The sequence below is a fragment of the Thalassophryne amazonica genome, chromosome 3 (assembly GCF_902500255.1).
Source record: "Thalassophryne amazonica chromosome 3, fThaAma1.1, whole genome shotgun sequence".
Classification (NCBI taxonomy): domain Eukaryota; kingdom Metazoa; phylum Chordata; class Actinopteri; order Batrachoidiformes; family Batrachoididae; genus Thalassophryne; species Thalassophryne amazonica.
The window spans coordinates 104,210,548-104,231,243 of record NC_047105.1 but is presented as its reverse complement, the minus strand read 5'-3'; the positions used below and the strand labels follow the sequence as shown (position 1 = coordinate 104,231,243).

Genomic DNA, 20,696 nt, shown 5'->3' with positions numbered 1-20,696 from the left:
GGGCGCCCTGCTTGGAGTGCGGGCTCCAAGCACGAGAGGGCGCCAGACCCAGAAGAAGTGACAGCTGTCATTCATCCTCTGCACCAGCTGTCACTCGTTCATCATCATCATCACCACCATAAAAGCCGGACTGCAACTCCACCTCCTCGCCGAGAAATCGCAACTACTGAAGAGGTAATTTCTCTGCTGACTGACACTTTGTGTAATAATCTGAACTTCTGTTGCAGCCGTTTTCCTGGAGTGTTGCCTTGTCTGTGGGATTGGCGTTTGGTGTGACAGCGACGGCTTCACCTCACACCCCAAACCAGATAAGTGGTTCACCAGGAGCTGCACGAGTGTGTGATTGGAGGTGGAGGTGCTCCCTCCTAACTGTGTACAGACTGTGGATTACTGAGTGTGCAGACTCACACTCATTCATCTTATCTCTGCTTTCTGCCAGCAGTACCAGGGTCGACAGCCGAAGACAGAGGCCACCTGGGGACTCGGGACTTGGCGGCTCCGGTGTTCTTCAGACCGTTGGTGGTGGAAGCCGTGTGGGACGTGGCTTCTTTCTCGTCGGGGGTCTTCTATCTTCGAGCCTGCCCACACGTCACCTGGTGTCAATTGACTTTGCAGATTTCTGTGAATTTAGTTGTGTATTATCACAACATTAAATTGTTACTTTTTGCCTTATTCATTGTCCGTTCATTTGCGCCCCCTGTTGTGGGTCCGTGCTACGACACCTTCCCAACAGGCAGTTTTCATTTAAAAAATAAATAAATAAAGTTAGTGGACTGGGGTATCATAAGTCTGACAGAGTTGATGAAATTCCTAATCTGGTTTATGACTGATTAAATGCAGTAATCATGAGCACGCAGTGTGAAAGTATGTGATGGAACAAAATGCACACATTTAAAAAGTATGCGGAAGTTACTCACCACTTCATGTCCAGTCTTTAGATAGCACTTAAGAAAAACACAACAAACGAAAAACAGAAAAAAAAACAAATGGAAAACCTGAGCTGACTGATCCATTCAAAGTCACTGGTGTTTGAGACTCCCTGCTCCACCAGGTTGGCTGCTACATCCTTAGCATGAACCTCTATGACAATGAGAGCAGACAGCACTGCCCGCTGCATCCGAGAGAGCGGTCGTCGAACCAGGTGCACCAAGTCATTAAGCTGCACAAAGGAAAAGATAAAGATGTCATTTATACAGTATACACTGATATATTGACAATATATACTGTAGTGTGCATACTGTAAACACCTGGCAAAATAACATGGTGATGTGTTGAAAACTTTTAACACCATATTCCATTTAATATTCATACCTGTGCCTGGAGCTGAGGATATAGACGTTTGGCAAAATCTCCCTGCTCCAAAGCCTCTGACACTTCAGCAGTCCAAAAGACCTGACAACCAGCGATCACCACTTGACCGGGCCATGACAACACCCACTCTGTGCGAGGTTGCTGATGGATCAAAACATACATACAGACATGTGTCTGTGAATGCTTACTCTTAAACATATCTTAAATATAGTTATACCAAAACAGCTATCACATGAAATTGAAGTGACAGATGCAGACCTCTGGGTAAACCTTCAACGAACGGTCAATGTTATCCCTCAAAGTGTTCTTCATAGATTTCTCCACCTTCTTCAGCCAGTCTTCTACATGTCCTGTAGGCTGTACTGGCATAAACAACTTCACCTCCTCTCCTTCTCCAGAGTACATATGTGTGATTTTAAGATCGGGCTGGAATTGAAGCTGAGAAGTAGCAGAAATGTCATTCATGTGATACATATTACAATCTCAAATGCGTAAAAAAGAAATTGGGAGGGGAAAACAAACAGACAAAACAGGCAGGACAAACCTGTGCAATGTTCTCAAAGCATTTGCGTAAGTGGGGCTGCACAGCAGTAGGATCTTTGGTCTGAGACAGAATCTCCAGCAGCTCATCATCTGACAGGAAGTAAAACCTAAACACAAATATTTGCTATATAACTTATCAGTGCTACCACAATACATGATGTTCGTTTCCACAGTTAACGTGCACAAAGAGAGAAAAGTGCTGAGGATACAGATACAGTACGTGTCAGGCAGCAGGAGAAAAGGGGAGCTAAAGAGGAGTTTTATGGATGTGGTGAGGGAGGACATACGGATGGTTAAGGTGAAAGAAGGAGATGTAGAGGATAGAGTGTAATGGAGACACAGCTGCAAAGGAGGCAACGTAATTGTGCATGTTGAGAGATGCCAACATGGCCCAAAACAGGTCCTCATGTATGTGCCACAATTTGAAACTTCAGAGCTGAATATGTAGTTGTTTATATGAACATATGAAAACTGACTGATTCCATTAATTCTAGGATTGTCCTGCAATATGATGGAAAATCACATTAAAAAGTAAGCTAGGATTCTATCTTAAAATAAAACCTGAATAAGAACTTAAAATAATGACAGATCGGTCCATAGCTGCTTAAAGAAAGGCAAATACTTTAACAGACTATTCAACATCCTAAAAGAGTTAGGAACCCCTTCATGCCTGACAAATCGTAAAACTCTGCAGCTGAAAACTGCTACAACATGGCAAACTCAGTATTAATATTTCCTGAAGTGTGCATCTTTATGAAAGGTATTTCTTTTCTTTCAGACATGTCTTGAACCTAATTCACATTTTTTTCTGTGCACACACAAAACACTGTCAAAAAATCAATTCAGTTCATTCATACAGCACCAAAACACCACAAAAGTCACCTGAAGTCGCAATACATGAGCAAGATTTAAACCATGCCCACACGATGAGCAAGCACATTGGTGACAGTGGTAAGGGCCCCGTCACACATAACAGGACTGAGGCAGAATGGCACACGAAGGAGGAGTCAAATGGCACTCGTGGGAAATCGGAGCCGCACTCTAACGTCTTGTACAGCCGTCGCCATATTCATTTGGGGACGGCACATGCACTCTATATTTGCGTGTCACTTGTGCCGGAAACTTATTCGAACAGTGAGCAAGATGAGGTCGCACTGCCATCTGATCGTGTTCACAGGATTTGAACAGCATGTTGTACGCAGGTTGGACATATCGTGCCACAACTGAACAGCTGGCCGAAATCATCATCCATGTCAAACCGTGGCTGAATGAAGCCATCGAGGCAGGCTTCACACCAGTGGCTGAAAATTGTTGAATTATCGAATAGCTGAAAAGGCGAGGCCATTTGTGCAGCCTGCGTGAAAAGAGAGAGCAGGCAGACCACTCTCGAGCTGGCTGTGTGAAGGCAGCACATTTTCAAAGTGCTGCATGATTGTGTTACCAAGCAACAAAATTGTGTGAGTGTGCCATCCCCCCATATCCACAAATGGCATGCAAGTGTGCATGACCTCCACCACCCCCAAAAATGGCATACAAGTGCTCCCCCCATTCACATACGGAGTAAATATAACATCTTACCTGTTCCTTTCAACATCACACTCTGATGAAAAAGTGTATCCACATAAAGCCTTTTTGGAAATGAACTCTGAAAATACTTTCATTTCTTGTCGAGGCTGAAGAAATGTCTGTCTGTGACACTGGCACTTTGTGCACGTGGCTACATCAGCTCATGCTTCCCACAGCAGTACTTTGTGCATGTGGCTCTATCAGATCATAGTTGGCTGGGCCGATACAGGACTGGTGTTCCAACTGCTACAGCTACTGCAGGTGAATCCATTGCTGTCTGCTGTCAACCCCCCCCCACTGGGCCTGTGTTTGCGCCACAAGGAGAAGTTGAAAGTCACAGTCACTTGACCACTGTGTCATATACTCAAAGCTGGAGAACAGTTATCGTGTCATGAAGAACAGCACTTCTTCACAACACGCCATGTATCGGCGGGCTCTTTTGAGATCGAGAAAATAAAAAAAAGCTCACTGGCCCGCTGACCCTCACGTGACACATGACCATTCATGTGAGCGCTTTGCTTCTCCACATCATAGCTGACCGCTGTGTACATGTGTGTACCAGTGTACAGTGACAGTGAGCCCATTCATGTGAGAAGAGGTGGGAGTATCGCGTGTCAATCATGTATTGATTGACATGGTCACACACGCACACATGCACCACAGTTATGCATACGAGGTCTGTTAGAAAAGTATCCGACCTTTTCATTTTTTTCAAAAACCATATGGATTTGAATCACGTGTGATTGCATCAGCCAAGCTTGAACCTTTGTGCGCATGCGTGAGTTTTTTCACGCCTGTCGGTTGCGTCATTCGCCTCTGAGCAGGCTTTGTGTGAGCAGTGGTCCACCCCTCTCGTCGGATTTTTATTGCAAATAAATGTCTGAACGATTTGGAGCTTTGCTGCATCGATTTTTTCCAGAAACTGTGAGAGACCTCCAGGTGGACACCATTCGTATAATTCAGATGGCTTTCAGGGACGATTTTATGGGGATTACACAGATTAAGGAGTGCTCCAGCCGGTTTAAAGACCGCCCACAGCTGCTGAGAGCGCGCCACGCTCCGAGCGCCGATCGAAAGGCTGAATCAACCAGATCATTTCCAACGTGAAGGCTTTGTTGATCCGGGACGTCGTCTGACTTACACAAAAATGGCAGGAGACGTGGACATCAGTACTTTTTCAGCACATTCTACTGTTACAGGAGTTTTTTTCATGGAAAGAGAAGTGGAGGGATGCGCCACGGAGCCGTTCATGGTCGCGGCACAAAACCACCTCCATGTTGGTCTCACAGGACGGCTTTGAGATGGCTTTCAGACAGCTTTCGGTGGTTTTTCAGTCGTGTGACTATCCGAGAAATTGTGGATGAGCCTGGACATGCCAGAACATGTCCTGTGAGGCTTCATCACGGCGTTGCTTTGCGCCATGCGGCACCGCCGCGATGCGCGGAATTCCTCCGCACATCTGTCTCAATGTGCCAAAAAAGTGCTGATGTCCACGTCTTCCGCAATTCCTGTGCTAGTCAGATGACGTCCCGGATAAAACACAGCGTCCAGTTTGGAAATGAACGGCACATTCCACTGTTACAGGAGTTTTTGTCATGGAAAGAGGAGCGGAGGAATTCCGCGCGTCATGTATCACGTCATGGGATGGATGACATTCCAAATCATACAGGAAGGTGGTTGATCACTGCCCACGGCAAGTGTTGCAGTCCTGCTGCATGCATTGCTCCACATCGCAGCTGACCATCAGTGCAATGCAAAGCTGGGGACACATACTGTCACATGTCCTCCACTCATCCATGTGCAAGACATGGTACTGCACTTGTGTCTGCAAACGATGGCGACATGGGAGAAATAAAAACAAACTGGATCACTGCAATGTGGTTACAGCGATCCACACACAGCAATGAGCATGCAGTCAAAGCTGCACTTGACCACTGTGTCATTGATACTCAAAGCTGGAGAACACATATCATGTGATGCAGAATATCACGTCACAAGACACCGCGAGGTGCGTGCATCAGCGGGCTCTCCTCACATTGTCATCAATAAAAACACATATCTTTGGAACGCGGTCACCAGTGCTTCAGTGCGTGCTGGACACGTGGAGCCGGCTCATGTCTTCATCACTTCCTGTTGTATGTCTAGGAGGTGTTGGGAAAGTGTCAGTACACGGACCCACAACAGGGGGCGCAAATGAACGGACAATGGAGAAAGTCAAATAACAAGGCTTTACTGTTGTGAACGTGCACAACGAATACAACCAATCACGAAATGGACAACAGTCAATTCACAAAAGTATCGTGTGGGCAGGCTCGAAGATAGGAGACGCCTCTCCAAGGTAAGACCCGAACCACACGGCTTCCTCCGCCACAGGACCCCGGAAATACTGGAGCCACCAAGTCCCGAACTCCCAGGTGGCCACTGCCTCCGCGTGTCGGACCTGGTACTGCTGGCGAGGAACAAAGAACAGTTAGATGGGGGCGCGTTTGCATCCAAGACTCCGAACAGCAGGGAAGTTACCTCCACCTCTCGTTGGAACAGCAATCCACAAGCTATACACTAATCCAAAAGGATACACTCCGTCAGCTTTGATACGTTACCTCGTAGGTAGAAACGATATCTCGGCAATGAGGTGGAGGTGCCGTCCTGCTGAGATACCCCACAGATGATTGCCGTCAGCTGTCTCAGGTGATGGGTGACAGCTGTCACCGTAGCTGCTCACGTGAGGCAGCGGCGCCCTCTGGTGCCTGGAGCCCGCACTCCAGGCAGGGCGCCCTCTGGTGGTGGTGGGCCAGCAGTACCTCCTCTTCAGCGGCCCACACAACAGGACCCCCCCCTCAACGGGCGCCTCCTGGCGCCCGACCGGGCTTGTCCGGGTGGCGACGGTAGAAGTCGGCCAGGAGGGCCGGGTCCAGGATGAAGCTCTTCTTCACCCAGGAGCGTTCTTCGGGACCGTACCCCTCCCAGTCCACCAGATATTGAAAGCCCCGGCCCATCCGTCGGACGTCCAACAACCGGCGCACTGTCCAAGCCGGCTCGCCATCGATGATCTGGGCAGGAGGTGGTGCCGGACCGGGTGTACAGAGGGGCGAGGTGTGATGGGGCTTGAGCTTTGACACATGAAATACTGGATGGATCCGCAGTGAGGCTTCGGGATTGATGACCTTGAGAATTTTAAACGGTCCTATGTATCTGTCCTGCAGTTTTGGGGAGGCCACCTTTAGCGGGATGTCCTTCGTGGACAACCACACTTCCTGCCCGGGGCGATACGTAGGGGCCGGGGTCCGCCGCCGGTCTGCATGGGTCTTCGAGGAACTGTTGCAGCTTCCTACGGCTTGTGGGTTGGGGCCAGTCTCTCACCGCAGACTGCGACGGAGTTGGGGGAGATGATGAACCCCAGGAAGGACAAAGAGGTGCGGTGAAACTCACACTTCTCGCCCTTAACAAACAGCCGGTTCTCCAATAACCGCTGCAGGACCTGACGTACATGCCGGACATGAGTCTCAGGATCCGGAGAAAAGATGAGTATATCGTCTAGATATACGAAGACGAACCGGTGCAGGAAGTCCCGCAATACGTCGTTAACCAAGGCTTGGAACGTCGCGGGGGCGTTTGTGAGGCCGAACGGCATGACCAGGTACTCAAAGTGACCTAAGGGGGTGTTGAATGCCGTCTTCCACTCGTCTCCCTTCCGGATCCGAACCAGATGATACGCGTTTCTAAGATCAAGCTTGGTAAAAATCTTGGCTCCATGCAGGGGCGTGAACACCGAATCCAACAGGGGTAACGGGTATCGGTTGCGAACCGTGATTTCGTTCAGCCCTCTGTAATCGATGCATGGACGAAGTCCGCCATCTTTTTTACCCACGAAAAAGAAACCTGCGCCCATCGGGGAGGTGGAATTTCGGATCAACCCGGCAGCTAACGAGTCCCGGATGTAGGTCTCCATTGATTCGCGCTCAGGCCGTGAGAGGTTGTACAGTCTACTGGACGGGAACCCACTGCCTGGAACCAAATCGATGGCACAATCGTACGGACGGTGGGGGGGGAGTGTGAGCGCCAGATCCTTGCTGAACACGTCGACAAGGTCGTGGTACTCCACCGGCACCGTCCCCAGATTGGGCGGGACTCTGACCTCCTCCTTAGCTTGGGAGCCGGGAGGAACCGAGGAACCTAGACACACCCGATGGCAGGTCTCGCTCCACTGAACCACTACCCCGGACGGCCAATCAATCCGGGGATTGTGCTTCAACATCCAGGGAAAGCCTAAAACCACACGGGAAGTGGCCTGAGTCACAAAAAACTCGATCACCTCCCGGTGGTTTCCTGACACCACCAGCGTTACAGGTGGTGTCTTATGTGTGATCGGAGGGAGCAGGGAGCCATCTAGCGCTCGAACCTGCACAGGCGAGGTAAGCACCACCAGAGGGAGCCCTATCTCCCTGGCCCATCTGCAGTCCAACAGATTCCCCTCAGAGCCCGTGTCCACCAGTGCTGGGGCCTTCAGGGTTAAATCCTCATACAGGATCGTGACTGGGAGTCGTGTAGCAATGTGGGTGTGTCCCACGTGAATGTCTCGGCCCACCCCTAGCCCAGTCTCTAGGGGCGGGCGTTGGTGTTGTAACCGCTCGGGGCAGTCTCTCACATGGTGCTCTAGTGCACCACAAACAAAACAAGCTCCATGGGCCCGTCTCCTCTGTGCAGCTGGTGCCCTAAATGTTGCCCTACTCGTGTCCATAGCTTCGTCAGTAGGGGGAGCTGTGGCCCCACGGAGCGCAGGGGCCGTGGAGCGTGGGGAAGGCGGAGCGCGGTCGGAACCGGAAGGGAGAGGGACGGCGCGTGCCCGGCCACGCCCTTCGTCTCGTTCCCGCCGACGTTCTTCTAACCGGTTGTCCAACCGTATGACAAGATCGATAAGCCCGTCTAAATCCCGCGGTTCGTCCTTAGCCACCAGGTGCTCCTTGAGAACCAAAGACAGTCCGTTTACAAAGGCGGCGCGGAGGGCAGCGTTATTCCAGCCGGATCTCGCAGCCGCGATGCGGAAGTCGACTGTATAAACAGCTGAGCTCCGGCGCCCCTGTCTCATTGACAGTAGCACGGTTGAAGCGGTCTCGCCCCTATTAGGGTGATCGAACACGGTTCTGAGCCCCCTCACAAACCCATCGTATGTCAGAAGGAGCCATGAATTCTGCTCCCAGAGCGCTGTAGCCCAAGCGCGTGCCTCACCGTGAAGCAGGTTTATGACATAAGCTACTTTACTAGCATCGGTCGCGTACATAACGGGACGCTGTGCAAAGACGATCGAACACTGCATCAGAAAATCCACGCACGTCTCCACACAGCCTCCGTACGGCTCTGGAGGGCTTATGTATGCTTCCGGGGAAGGAGGGAGAGGTCGTTGAACAACCAGTGGAACGTCAACGTTACGCACAGGATCTACGGGAGGGAGAGAAGCAGCGGCGCCCGGAGAGAGCCTCCACCCTGCGGTTCAGGAGGACGTTCTGCTCGGTCATGAAATCCAACCGAGTCGTGAAAGCGGTGAGGATCCGCTGCAACTCACCGATTACCCCTCCCGCGGACGCCTGCGCGTCCTGTTCTTCCATTGGCCGTTCAACAGCCGGTTGACGCCCCTCGGGATCCATGACGTTGGCCGAGATATCCTGTTGGGAAAGTGTCAGTACACGGACCCACAACAGGGGGCGCAAATGAACGGACAATGGAGAAAGTCAAATAACAAGGCTTTACTGTTGTGAACGTGCACAACGAATACAACCAATCACGAAATGGACAACAGTCAATTCACAAAAGTGTCGTGTGGGCAGGCTCGAAGATAGGAGACGCCTCTCCAAGGTAAGACCCGAACCACACGGCTTCCTCCGCCGCAGGACCCCGGAAATACTGGAGCCGCCAAGTCCCGAACTCCCAGGTGGCCACTGCCTCCGTGTGTCGGACCTGGTACTGCTGGCGAGGAACAAAGAACAGTTAGATGGGGGCGCGTTTGCACCCAAGACTCCGAACAGCAGGGAAGTTACCTCCACCTCTCGTTGGAACAGTAATCCACAAGCTATACACTAATCCAAAAGGATACACTCCGTCAGCTTTGATACGTTACCTCGTAGGTAGAAACGATATCTCGGCAATGAGGTGGAGGTGCCGTCCTGCTGATATACCCCACAGATGATTGCCGTCAGCTGTCTCAGGTGATGGGTGACAGCTGTCACCGTAGCTGCTCACGTGAGGCGGCGGCGCCCTCTGGTGCCTGGAGCCCGCACTACAGGCAGGGCGCCCTCTGGTGGTGGTGGGCCAGCAGTACCTCCTCTTCAGCGGCCCACACAACAGGAGGAGGATCATTCTTGTATTGTGCGCATGGGAATGAAATATTATAGAAATTGTGGCATTTTGTTTCTTTTTTTTTGGTTCTGTGTAGGCTCTCAGTTCTCCAGGTGGTTTCCATAGTAGAGAAGCTTGAATCTTCGACTGGACTGGGTTGCTTGATGCAAGGACGTTTCGCTTCAAATCTCAGATGCTTCCTCAGCTAAAATTCTTGCTCTGGTAGTCTGACTTCTGTCTGACCCTTGTCGAGAAGAACAAACAGAAACCACAAAAGCTGGAGTTTTAAACCTAACCAGATGCCTCCTACCGAGAGGCAGACTGCTATTGGCTAGTGATTAAACAATTGCTTTAATTAGCGCCTATTGTACTCTAGTTAGCACCCTCCTAATGACAGGGGAGCTGTCCCTCCTAACGATGGGACTGACGACTCCTGATGACGTGAATGACTCATTACCATGAACAAAAGACTGAAACTGCTTTGATATGAGTACCCCATTGTAAACAGGGGACAAAACGTGTCAAAGCAGTTTCAGTCTTTTGTTCATGGTAATGGGTCATTCACGTCATCAGGAGAGGCGTCAGTCCCATCTGTGCTAATATAGGTGCTAATTAAACCAATTGTTTAATCACTAGCCAATAGCAGTCTGCCTCTCGGTAGGAGGCGTCTGGTTAGGTTTAAAACTCCAGCTTTTGTGGCTTCTGTTTGTGTTCTTCTTGACAAGGGTCAGACAGAAGTCAGACTACCACAGCAAGAATTTTAGCTGAGGAAGCTTCTGTGATTTGAAGCGAAAAGTCCTCACGTCAAGTAACCCAGTCCAGTCGAAGATTCAAGCTTCTCTACTTTTTTTTTGGTGTGTGTTTTTCCACAGTGAGAACAGATTCATGGCCAGTAACATGTCTTACATTTAAACAGTATATTTAATGCTCATATAATGTTCTGAATCTGTGCTGTCACGTTAATTTTGTTATTACACATTTTCAATCATTTATGTACATGTGTGCAGCATCTCATTGCTCCGCTGCTGTGTCGGTGCAACTTTGTTCGTGCACGCTCATGTGCGCGTGTGTGAAAACCGTTGCTGCTGGATCATTCATGCCTGTGTGACCTTCCCGACAGCAGGTGTAAGTTTTTGCGGATGCCAATTCCTTTTATTTGCTCTTTTTCGGCTGGTTTCTGCTTCTTTTGCCCAACTTCCTGTTATCTGTGAAGAGGCCCTAAGGAAAAACTCAGTCCTTCTGTTCTTTTTTCACAGGAAAGAAACCTCAAGCAGACCAGACTCACTAGGATGACCATCTGTTATAGCCACAATTACAAAATGGAAAAGCACAACAAAGAATTGTAAGAACATGCAATGACAGAAATGTTGTAGCTAAGCAACCATGGATAGTCCAGTGTTCACAATGACGCATGCTTGAAAAGAGAACCTGGAGGTTAATATTAGAGTCCCAACAAAAGGTACTGCAATTACAGTAATAAAGCCACCCAAATTGCCATTATCCACCACAATCACTTGCCACTCAACTGACTGACTGTAACAAGAGTCCATCTCACATCTAATCACACTGCCATTTTTAGTGTCAGTGTTGATCTCCATGCCTTACAGATCCGCCACAAAGTGGTGGAAAGTCAATCCACTGTCCTTCAAGTCAACACAACAGCAGGGCAGCCAGTCAACTCCACCACTGCAAGTCACGACTCCAATCATGAAAGTCAATCTCCACCAAGGCCCCATTTTGCTGTTGTACCGATTACAGTCAGCCGCTTTGAATAGTCAGGATGATCATGTTTGGCCCCTCTTCAGCTGCATTGGTTCCCAGTCCCAGTCCTAAAGGAAGCCTAAGATGCACATTTTTATCTCTCCGTGTTCTATCAAAAGCTCACCTGATTGAAGTATAAAGAATCAAGAGGTACCTGACTGAGTCAATCAGTTGTGTGGAGATCGGGTAAGACAGATAACGTGCAGGTTAGGGGTCTCTGAGGACTAGGGTTGGAAAACACTGGTTTACTTGATGCCATCAAAGTTCAGCAGGCAGGATATCGGACAGCGTCCCAAGCAAAAATGAACTGAGCACAACAACTAATTCTTGTAACATCAGCTTTAACAACTAAACAATAACCAACATGTTCATTGGCAGGAAAGTTCCCATCTGTAATTTCACTCATATAAGTCAGAGGGAAGCCAAAGATTCAAAACAATTAAGATTATGCTAATTAAAAGATACGGAGAACAAATGAGACTTAAGTCTGGATTTAAATAGCTCAATTTAGATAGATAGATAGATAGATAGATAGATAGATAGATAGATAGATAGATAGATAGATAGATAGATAGATAGATAGATAGATAGATAGATAGATAGATAGATAGATAGATAGATAGATAGATAGATAGATAGATAGATAGATAGATAGATAGATAGATAGATAGATAGATAGATAGATAGATAGATAGATAGATAGATAGATAGATAGATAGATAGATAGATAGATTTACTGGCATACAAGAAGTGCGACGAAATTTCTTCCCACCCAATCACCTCAGACAAAAATACAATTAATCCATAATTATTACAAGTTGAACGTAATAATGGCACACATCAGAATTCGAACACCCATACATATACGAGGTCTGTCCAAAAAGTATCGGACCTTTTTATTTTTTTCAAAAACCATATGGATTTGAATCACGTGTGGTTGCACCAGCCAAGCTTGAACCTTCGTGCGCATGCTTGAGTTTTTTCACGCCTGTCGGTTGCGTCATTCGCCTGTGAGCAGGCTTTGTGTGAGCAGTGGTCCACCACTCTCGTCGGATTTTTATTGCAAATAAATGTCTGAACGATTTGGAGCTTTGCTGCATCAAATTTTTCCAGAAACTGTGAGAGACCTCCAGCTGGACACCATTCAGAAAATTTAGATGGCTTTCAGCGACGATTTTATGGGGATTACACAGATTAAGAAGTGCTCCAGCCGGTTTAAAGACTGCCCACAGCGTCTGAGCGCGCGGCGCGCTCCGAGCGCCGAACAACAGGCTCAAATCCTGCTGAAACAACCAGATCATTTCCAGCATGAAGGCTTTGTTGATCCGGGACGTCATCTGATTTTCACAAAAAAGGCAGAAGGCGTGGACATCAGCACTTTTTCGGCACATTCTACTGTTACAGGAGTTTTTTTCATGGAAAGAGAAGTGGAGGATTGCGCCACCGTGCCGTTCATGGCGCGGGACAAAACCACCTCCGTGTTGGTCTCACAGGACGGCTTTCAGGTGGCTTTCAGACAGCTTCCGGTTGCTTTTCAGTTGTGTGAGCATCTGCGAAATTGTGCATGAGCTGGACATGCCCCAACATGTCCTGTGAGGCTTCATCATGGCGTTGCTTTGCACCATGCGGCTCTGCCGCGATGCGCGGAATTCCTCCGCTCCTCTTTCCATGACAAAAACTCCTGTAACAGTGGAATGTGACGTTCATTTCTAAACTGGACGCTGTCTTGATCCGGTATGTCGTCTGACTAGCACAGGAATTGCGGAAGACGTGGACATCAGCACTTTTTCGGCACATTGAGGCAGATGTGCGGAGGAATTCCGCGCGTTGCGGCGGAGCTGCACGGTGCAAAGCAACGCCGTGATGAAGCCTCACAGGACATGTTGGGGCATGTCCAGCTCATGCACAATTTCTCGGATACTCACACAACTGAAAAGCAACCGGAAGCCGTCTGAAAGCCACCTGAAAGCCGTCCTGTGAGACCAACATGGAGGTGGTTTTGTCCCGCGCCATGAGCGGCATGGTGGCGCAATCCTCCGCTTCTCTTTCCATGAAAAAAAACTCCTGTAACAGTAGAATGTGCCGAAAAAGTGCTGATGTCCACGCCTTCTGCCTTTTTTGTGAAAGTCAGACAACGTCCAGGATCAACAAAGCCTTCACGCTGGAAATGATCTGGTTGTTTCAGCAGGGTTTGAGCCTGTCAATTGGCGCTCGGAGTGTGCCACGCTCTCAGATGCTGTGGGCGGTCTTTAAACCAGCTGGAGCACTCCTTAATCTGTGTAATCCCCATAAAATCGTCACTGAAAGCCATCTAAATTTTCCGAATGGTGTCCAGCTGGAGGTCTCTCACAGTTTCTGGAAAAATTTGATGCAGCAAAGCTCCAAATCGTTCAGACATTTATTCGCAATAAAAATCAGATGAGGGGGTGGACCACTGTTCACACAAAGCCTGCTCACAGGCGAATGACGCAACCGACAGGCGTGAAAAAACTCACGCATGCGCACGAAGGTTCAAGCTTGGCTGATGCAATCACACGTGATTCAAATCCATATGGTTTTTGCAAAAAATAAAAAGGTCCGATACTTTTTGGACAGACCTCGTACATGTGATTGTTTATGTAGGCTAAACTTTAAGACAGTCCATCTTCCGAATTGAGGCAATGTGCATATGGGGAGGGAGGGGGGCCGCAGCACTGTCCCGCGCAGAGCGAGCTCGGAGGAAGTGGCAGGGCTGATGCGGGGGGTGGTAGAGGTGGGGGGAGGGAGATGGGGTGTGCGTCATGAATGCAGATGAGATGAGTTCGTATCAGTCATATGAGTTTGTATCAGTTTCTGTCAGTGTGTGCATAATGTCTGGAGTTGCCTTGACAACATCAGACTGACTGTCAGGGAGGGCAGAAGATAATGGGGCAGCCAAATGGTTCACCAAGGCTGTAGAAAACAGTGGGGCGTTTTGACAAGCCTGTCATATTTAGGGTTGAGCAGAGAAAACACATTTGCAGCTCCTCTGACCCTGGTCTCCGACATCTTCCTTTGCAAGGCATACATTTGCACCAACCAACTTATGTCTGAGTTCAAGGGTTAACGCAGTCTAAGAATGTATCGCCTTGCCCAACTCATTAATCATGGTGGACAGGTGAGGGACTGTGGTTCTAGTAGCAGCCATCTTGCCAGTTCTCCAGTAGGTCAGGGCAATACATAAACCATTAAGTACCAGCCCTCCCACAATAAAACCAAATATAAATAAATCTTTGACGTCTTCCACATAGAGTGGTACCAAGCATGCAACACGCCATTTCTCCCAAGTGTCAAGAACACTGCCCACAGGGTAGGTTCCATCTGGGCACGCAGGATCCGCCAGCCTTGATTTCCTTGTTGAAAAAATGGTGTCAATAGCATTCAGAGACCAGCTGATCAATTCCATGGTTAATCCAATATAGTCTGAAGAATTCACAGTCTGGTGAAGTAGGGACTTTGAAGGTTGGAGCAGAGATAGAGGAGAGAGGAGAGAGGAGGAGATGCGACCGCCCTCGCCGGAGTCCCAAGCATTGCACCAGTTTAAACAGTGTATTTTATCTCAGAGGGCAGACTATTCCCCAGAAAAGGTGCATGATAAGAAAAAGCTCTGTGGCCTGCTAACTTCTTCTGTACCTTTGTAGCACAAAGTATTTTGCACTCTGATAATGCAGAGTACTAGCCAGCAAGTAAGTCCCTTTAGCTGCTCCCTTGTTTTGCACTCGGGGTCGCCACAACAAATCCAAGGTGGATCTGCATGTTGAATTGGTAAAAGTTTTACGCCGGATGCCCTTCCTGATGCAACCCCACATTACACGGAGAAACGTGACAGGGGTGGGATTCGAACCGGGAACCTTCCGCAATGAAATCAAGTGCATTAACCACTTGGCCACCACCCCTGCACAGAGTACTAGCCAGTACACACAGAGTACTAGCCAGTACAGAAGGTTTAATAAAATTTACCAGATAAGAGGGCATTAGTCCGTACAGGATTTCCTGTTAATAACAGAACCTTAAAATCTGACCTCACACATGAGGTCAGATTTTTCCTGTTATTAACAGGAAATCCTGTACGGACTAGTGCCCTCTTATCTGGTAAATTTTATTACACACATGAGGTTTAAACCGGGGTAATATGGATAAATTTTCTATCACTGGTTAGTATTCTAGCATCAGCATTCTGAACCAAATGAAATAATCCAATATGTGTTTGGCAAGCCAGAAAATAAGACAACAGTCAATTTGAGATGAAACGAAAGTGTGAATCACTGTCTCTGCATCAGCCATGGACAGAAGAAGAATCTTTGCAATACCCCCCCCCCCACCCCCCCCAAAAATCTCTGTAATATCTCTATTGTGTAGGTCAGAGGTAGTGGTGGGCACAGTTCCGATAATCCGGTAACCGATAATTATCGAAGATAATGTTTTCATTAACGGATTATCTTTTTAGATAACTTTAAAAACCATTATCGGACTAATTATCTTACGATAAATTTTTGTCCGATAATTTTTAGAACGATAACGTGGTAAATAAAGCTGAACAGCTACAAATATTTATAAAACTTAAAATCAGTTGAGCACCTAGCTGTTAAATGTTTTGTAGCTGATGTGTAGTTCTACTCTCTGCAAAACAGAGAAGAGCTGCCTTAAGAAGAAACCGCTCTATCCTCTGCAGACAAAGGAGAACTGGTCCCATAAAAAAAAAACCTCATTTCTCTTAACCCCATACTGAATCGTGGGCAATATCACCCAAGTCATCCAGAGGCATACATTTTTAACTTATGATTCAACTTTTAACCAAATTAATTTCAGACAAGTTATTTCAATTAATGTCATGTCTGAAGTTTTATAAAGTGAAAATATCAGATATATGTTTTAGTTTTAAAGTAATGCGCTAATTTTTAAGGTTTTAGTGTGGATATATGCTGTGCCCATCTCAGTACGTTCATGACACGAGAAATGCATTTGAAACACCCTGATCAGGCTCTACAGATGACAGCATTAAACTCTAGTGCCTAAAAGTCTCGTGAATATATTCTCTGGGTTTATAGATGTTGTTACTGTGTCTGTGTTTATTAAATCCCACGCATCTTAAATGTAGCAGACACAGATTATCTGGAATTTAGTTTTGGTAGGTTTTCAAGGTCTCTACTGCCATCTACTGGGCAGTAGTGTTCATTCGCCCTATTGACGTATCCCATAATCCCTTGCATGCCAGAGTGTTGCTGCAGTCAAACAACATAGAGAATCAACACGATGACAGTTGTAAATTAATATTATACTACAAAAATGTATTTTTTATGCTTTTCGTCACATTAATAAGAGACTGCTGCATGATACCCTGAAAACTTGCTAAAACAATTATAACAAATAATCCGTGTCTGTTACGTTTAAGCTGCGTGGAATTTAATAAACACAAACCAAATTTCAGACATATTATATATATTAGTCTGGAACAAAGACGGCAAACAGTGTTGTAAAGAACAATAATCAAGACATTAAAGAGCAAACTTCACTTTCCTCCAGAACGACATGATCAGGAAGCGAGCGTAGCTCACAGCAGCTCCCACTGAAAATAACAGAGAGACAGCCTGTGATTCTCGCATGTTTACATAAAACCAACGCAATAACAACGTCTAAAAACCCAGAGAATATATTCACAAGAGTTTTTGGCACAATATAAAAATAGTTTTATGTTGAGATGTTAATGGTGTTGTCTGTGTGCAGTGGTTAAAGTGCAGCGTGATCAGAGCGTCTCAATGCAGTTCTCAATGTTACGGAGATCTCGCAGCGCGGAGACCTCTCCGAGGTTTTGCGGGATTTGAAACGTCAATAGGGCGAATAGCCAACATTTATGTGTCAAGACAATATTGAGTGCACGTTTTACAATATAATAAAACATGTGCACAATATAATAAAACGTGCACACAACATCATAAAATGTGCGCACATCATAAAACATGCGCACAATATAATAAAACGTGCACACAATATAATAAAATGAGCGCACAATATAATAAAATGGGTGCACAATATAACAAAATGAGTGCACAATATAACAAAATGAGCGCACATTCTCTCCACATGCAAAACATTTTGCGATGACACTTCCAGGGCTCCGTAAAAATACCTGTTTTTACAAATAAAAAATGGAATATTTTACAAAAGCACATTTATCTGTACACACCAACGCACAACACACGTCACATTAACGTGTTGGTTTACATAATGAATGACTCAACCAATCAGTGTTTAGCAGAAGAGGCACATTTTACCCAGAATCCTTTGCGATCTGTCTGCATTTTTTACAAAACTTCAGAATTAGTGCATTATTCAACATTAAAAGATATATGTTATATTTTAAACTTTGCACAAATGACAGAATTGACATTAATGGAGTTATTCTATCAGTATTCATTTTATTTATACACCAAACCATAACTCAGCAGGGCTTTATTTTCCAAGACCGGAGCATTGTGATTGCGTAGAGAGCTGGGCTTTGTGGCTGTTCTCAGCTTTGCTGCTGTGCTGGAAGCCATGTAGTAAACAACAGCTTCCAGCAGGGAGCAAGATGTTCAAAGACATAAGTGCGGGCTCATTGTTTGGGTCGCTTTTGAGGCTACCAGAAGCGATCGTGGTGTTAAAACTCAAATTCCATTTGTTAGTGGTTGCAAATGTACCAGAGACAATACTGGAATTTATCGGTTATCTGTAACTTCCGATACATTTTTGGGTGGTTTATTGTTTTATCTTTATCAAAGATAACTTTTCAGTTATCTGATTATCTGTTATCGAAGTTAATTTTTTGGTTGTCTGTGCCCACCACTGGTCAGAGGACAGTGTCAGATCAAAGATCACCCAACTGTTTTCACATAACCAATAACTATCATCTGTTTGACAGATTTCAAATTACAGGACATCTCATTTTTCAGTAAGCCAGTCAATCATCTAAAATCATAATGTGAGTGAGATTGTGTGCATTAATTAGCATGTAAAGTTGACTAACATCATCAATAAGCCACAAAAATCAAGAAATGTATAAAAGAAACAGCTAAATTTGAGACCAGTGAAGGACCAGTGAGCAGGAAAAGGACCAGAGACAATTAACAATTAATCAATGCTGACACAACTCTTTAAGAAACTTTGACACTTTTGACAAGCTGTTTCACACAAATCTGCACTGAAAAAAGTTTGTTGGATTTACGTGATTAAAACAAACATCAATTGCACATCTTCAGAGTGTGTATAAATAACATGTACATAATGAGATACATAAGAAAATTACGTTATTTGGACACATGCTGATCATGTGGAACCAATGCACATATTTAAGTCTTGTTTCCTTTTTTCAATGAGAGTGTGTGTGTGTGTGTGTGTGTGTGTGTGTGTGTGTGTGTGTGTGTGTGTGTGTGTGTGTGTGTGTGTGTGTGTGTGTGTGTGTGTGTGTGTGTTAGTGAGTGAGTGAGTGAGTGAGTGAGTGAGTGAGTGAGTGAGTGAGTGAGTGAGTGAGTGAGAGAGAGAGAGAGAGAGAGAAGCACTTAAAGATACTATCAAACAGTATTTACCTTGGGAAGGCTCCTCGCTTTGTTTCCAAGTACTCACTAAGACCTTTCTGTACCTGTTCTAACTGCTTGTTACACTGCTTAAGTTCCTCCAGCAGTTTAGCATCGGGGCACATCTTAATCACCTAAAATTAAACACAGGAATACACCCGTATGCTTTGCAAAAAACATATACACACGCAACCGTCATTGTCGCTTTTAGGCTTCTCCACCACAAAGCAATCCTCTGCCTTTTATCATAATTTAATTTCAGTGTTCTGACCTGTTGAGTATTAAAAGCATGCTTCATGATTTCCCTCCATGTTCGTTCCATTTTCTGATATGTCTTTGCCTCTGTAGCCAGCTGGCGATTGATATCATCAAAGCTGAAAAGGGGCTCCAGGTAGAGCCAGGCACACTGGCATGTCAGCCACTCTTCCAGCACATCCTGCAAACACCAGAAGAGGGCAGTAGAGACACAAGAGTCTACAGAAAGATAATTCAAATTCAGAGGATGTTTTTGTCATTACTTGAGTCATTTTGAGCTTCTTTTCCCAGCTGTCAATGCGGTCCTCAAAAGCTTTCTTGAAAGGAGACAAAGACAGACTCCGCATCATGGCAATGTGGTCTTCTAGCAACTGAGAGGCTTCATCTGGACTGCTGAGGATGTAGGTGCCTGTCTCCTTATAGGGTAGCACATCCAAAATGACTGTGGACCACTCTTGCTCCATCTTTTCTATGGACTAATGGAAAATGTGTGAAAGAAACTGACTGTTCCAAAGCAATCTGCAACATTTGTTTCCATTGGTAATAAAGGTTATAATCTTCTGATTATATTATGGACTGTAGATGATGGAATCCCTAAATTCCTTGCAAATGAACGCTGAGAAACATTGTTCTTAAACTGTTGGACTATTTTTTCATGCAGTTGTTCACTAAGTGGTGATCCTCACCCCATCTTTGCTTGTGAATGGCTGACTTTTGGGGATGCTCCTTTTATACCCAATCATGATACTCACGTTTCCAATTAGATGTTCTTTGAACATTCATCAACTTTCCCAGTCTTTTGTTGCCCCTTCCCAACTTTTTTGAAACGTGTTGTTGGCATCCATTTCAAAATGAGCAAATATTTGCACAAAAACAACAAAGTTTACCAGTTTGAACATTAAATATCTTGTCTTTGTGGTGTATTCAATTGAATATAGGTTGAAGAGGATTTGCAAATCATTGTATTCTGTTTTTATTTACATTTTACACAACATCCCAACTTCATTGGAATTTGGGTTGTAATACACACATATGAAAGCTCACTCCACAATTTATTATTATTTATTTTTAATTTAATCAGCTGACAATCCTATGTCAGGTTGACACTGCACCCAAACGCTTTAACTTTAACCCATGTTTAAGTGAGCACATCACAGATTTCTATTCAATCTAATGAATGCCTGACGACGTGGAATAACACTAAGCAAGATGGTGGCTGCTGGTAACAGCTCACAGGCTGCATCTGCCTTCTAGCAGATTAAACAGAAATCGATGGGAAGTACACACCTCCACTGAGGTAAAAGTTTACTTCTGCCAAAACTGTCATCAAACCACAACCACCCCCATAAAATCTTTTTGACG

The 20,696-nt window shown here is 46.0% G+C and overlaps 1 protein-coding gene across 1 annotated transcript in view; it reads right to left on the bottom strand.

Annotated features, from left to right (window-relative positions):
- Nucleotides 1-20,696, bottom strand: part of dnah1 (dynein, axonemal, heavy chain 1) — a 194,400-nt gene that overhangs the window by 139,514 nt on the left and 34,190 nt on the right. The window contains 7 exon segments of the mRNA XM_034167607.1: nt 996-1,159; nt 1,312-1,452; nt 1,570-1,749; nt 1,856-1,961; nt 19,092-19,213; nt 19,351-19,515; nt 19,598-19,810. Of these exon segments, the coding sequence (XP_034023498.1) occupies nt 996-1,159; nt 1,312-1,452; nt 1,570-1,749; nt 1,856-1,961; nt 19,092-19,213; nt 19,351-19,515; nt 19,598-19,810 (1,091 nt within the window).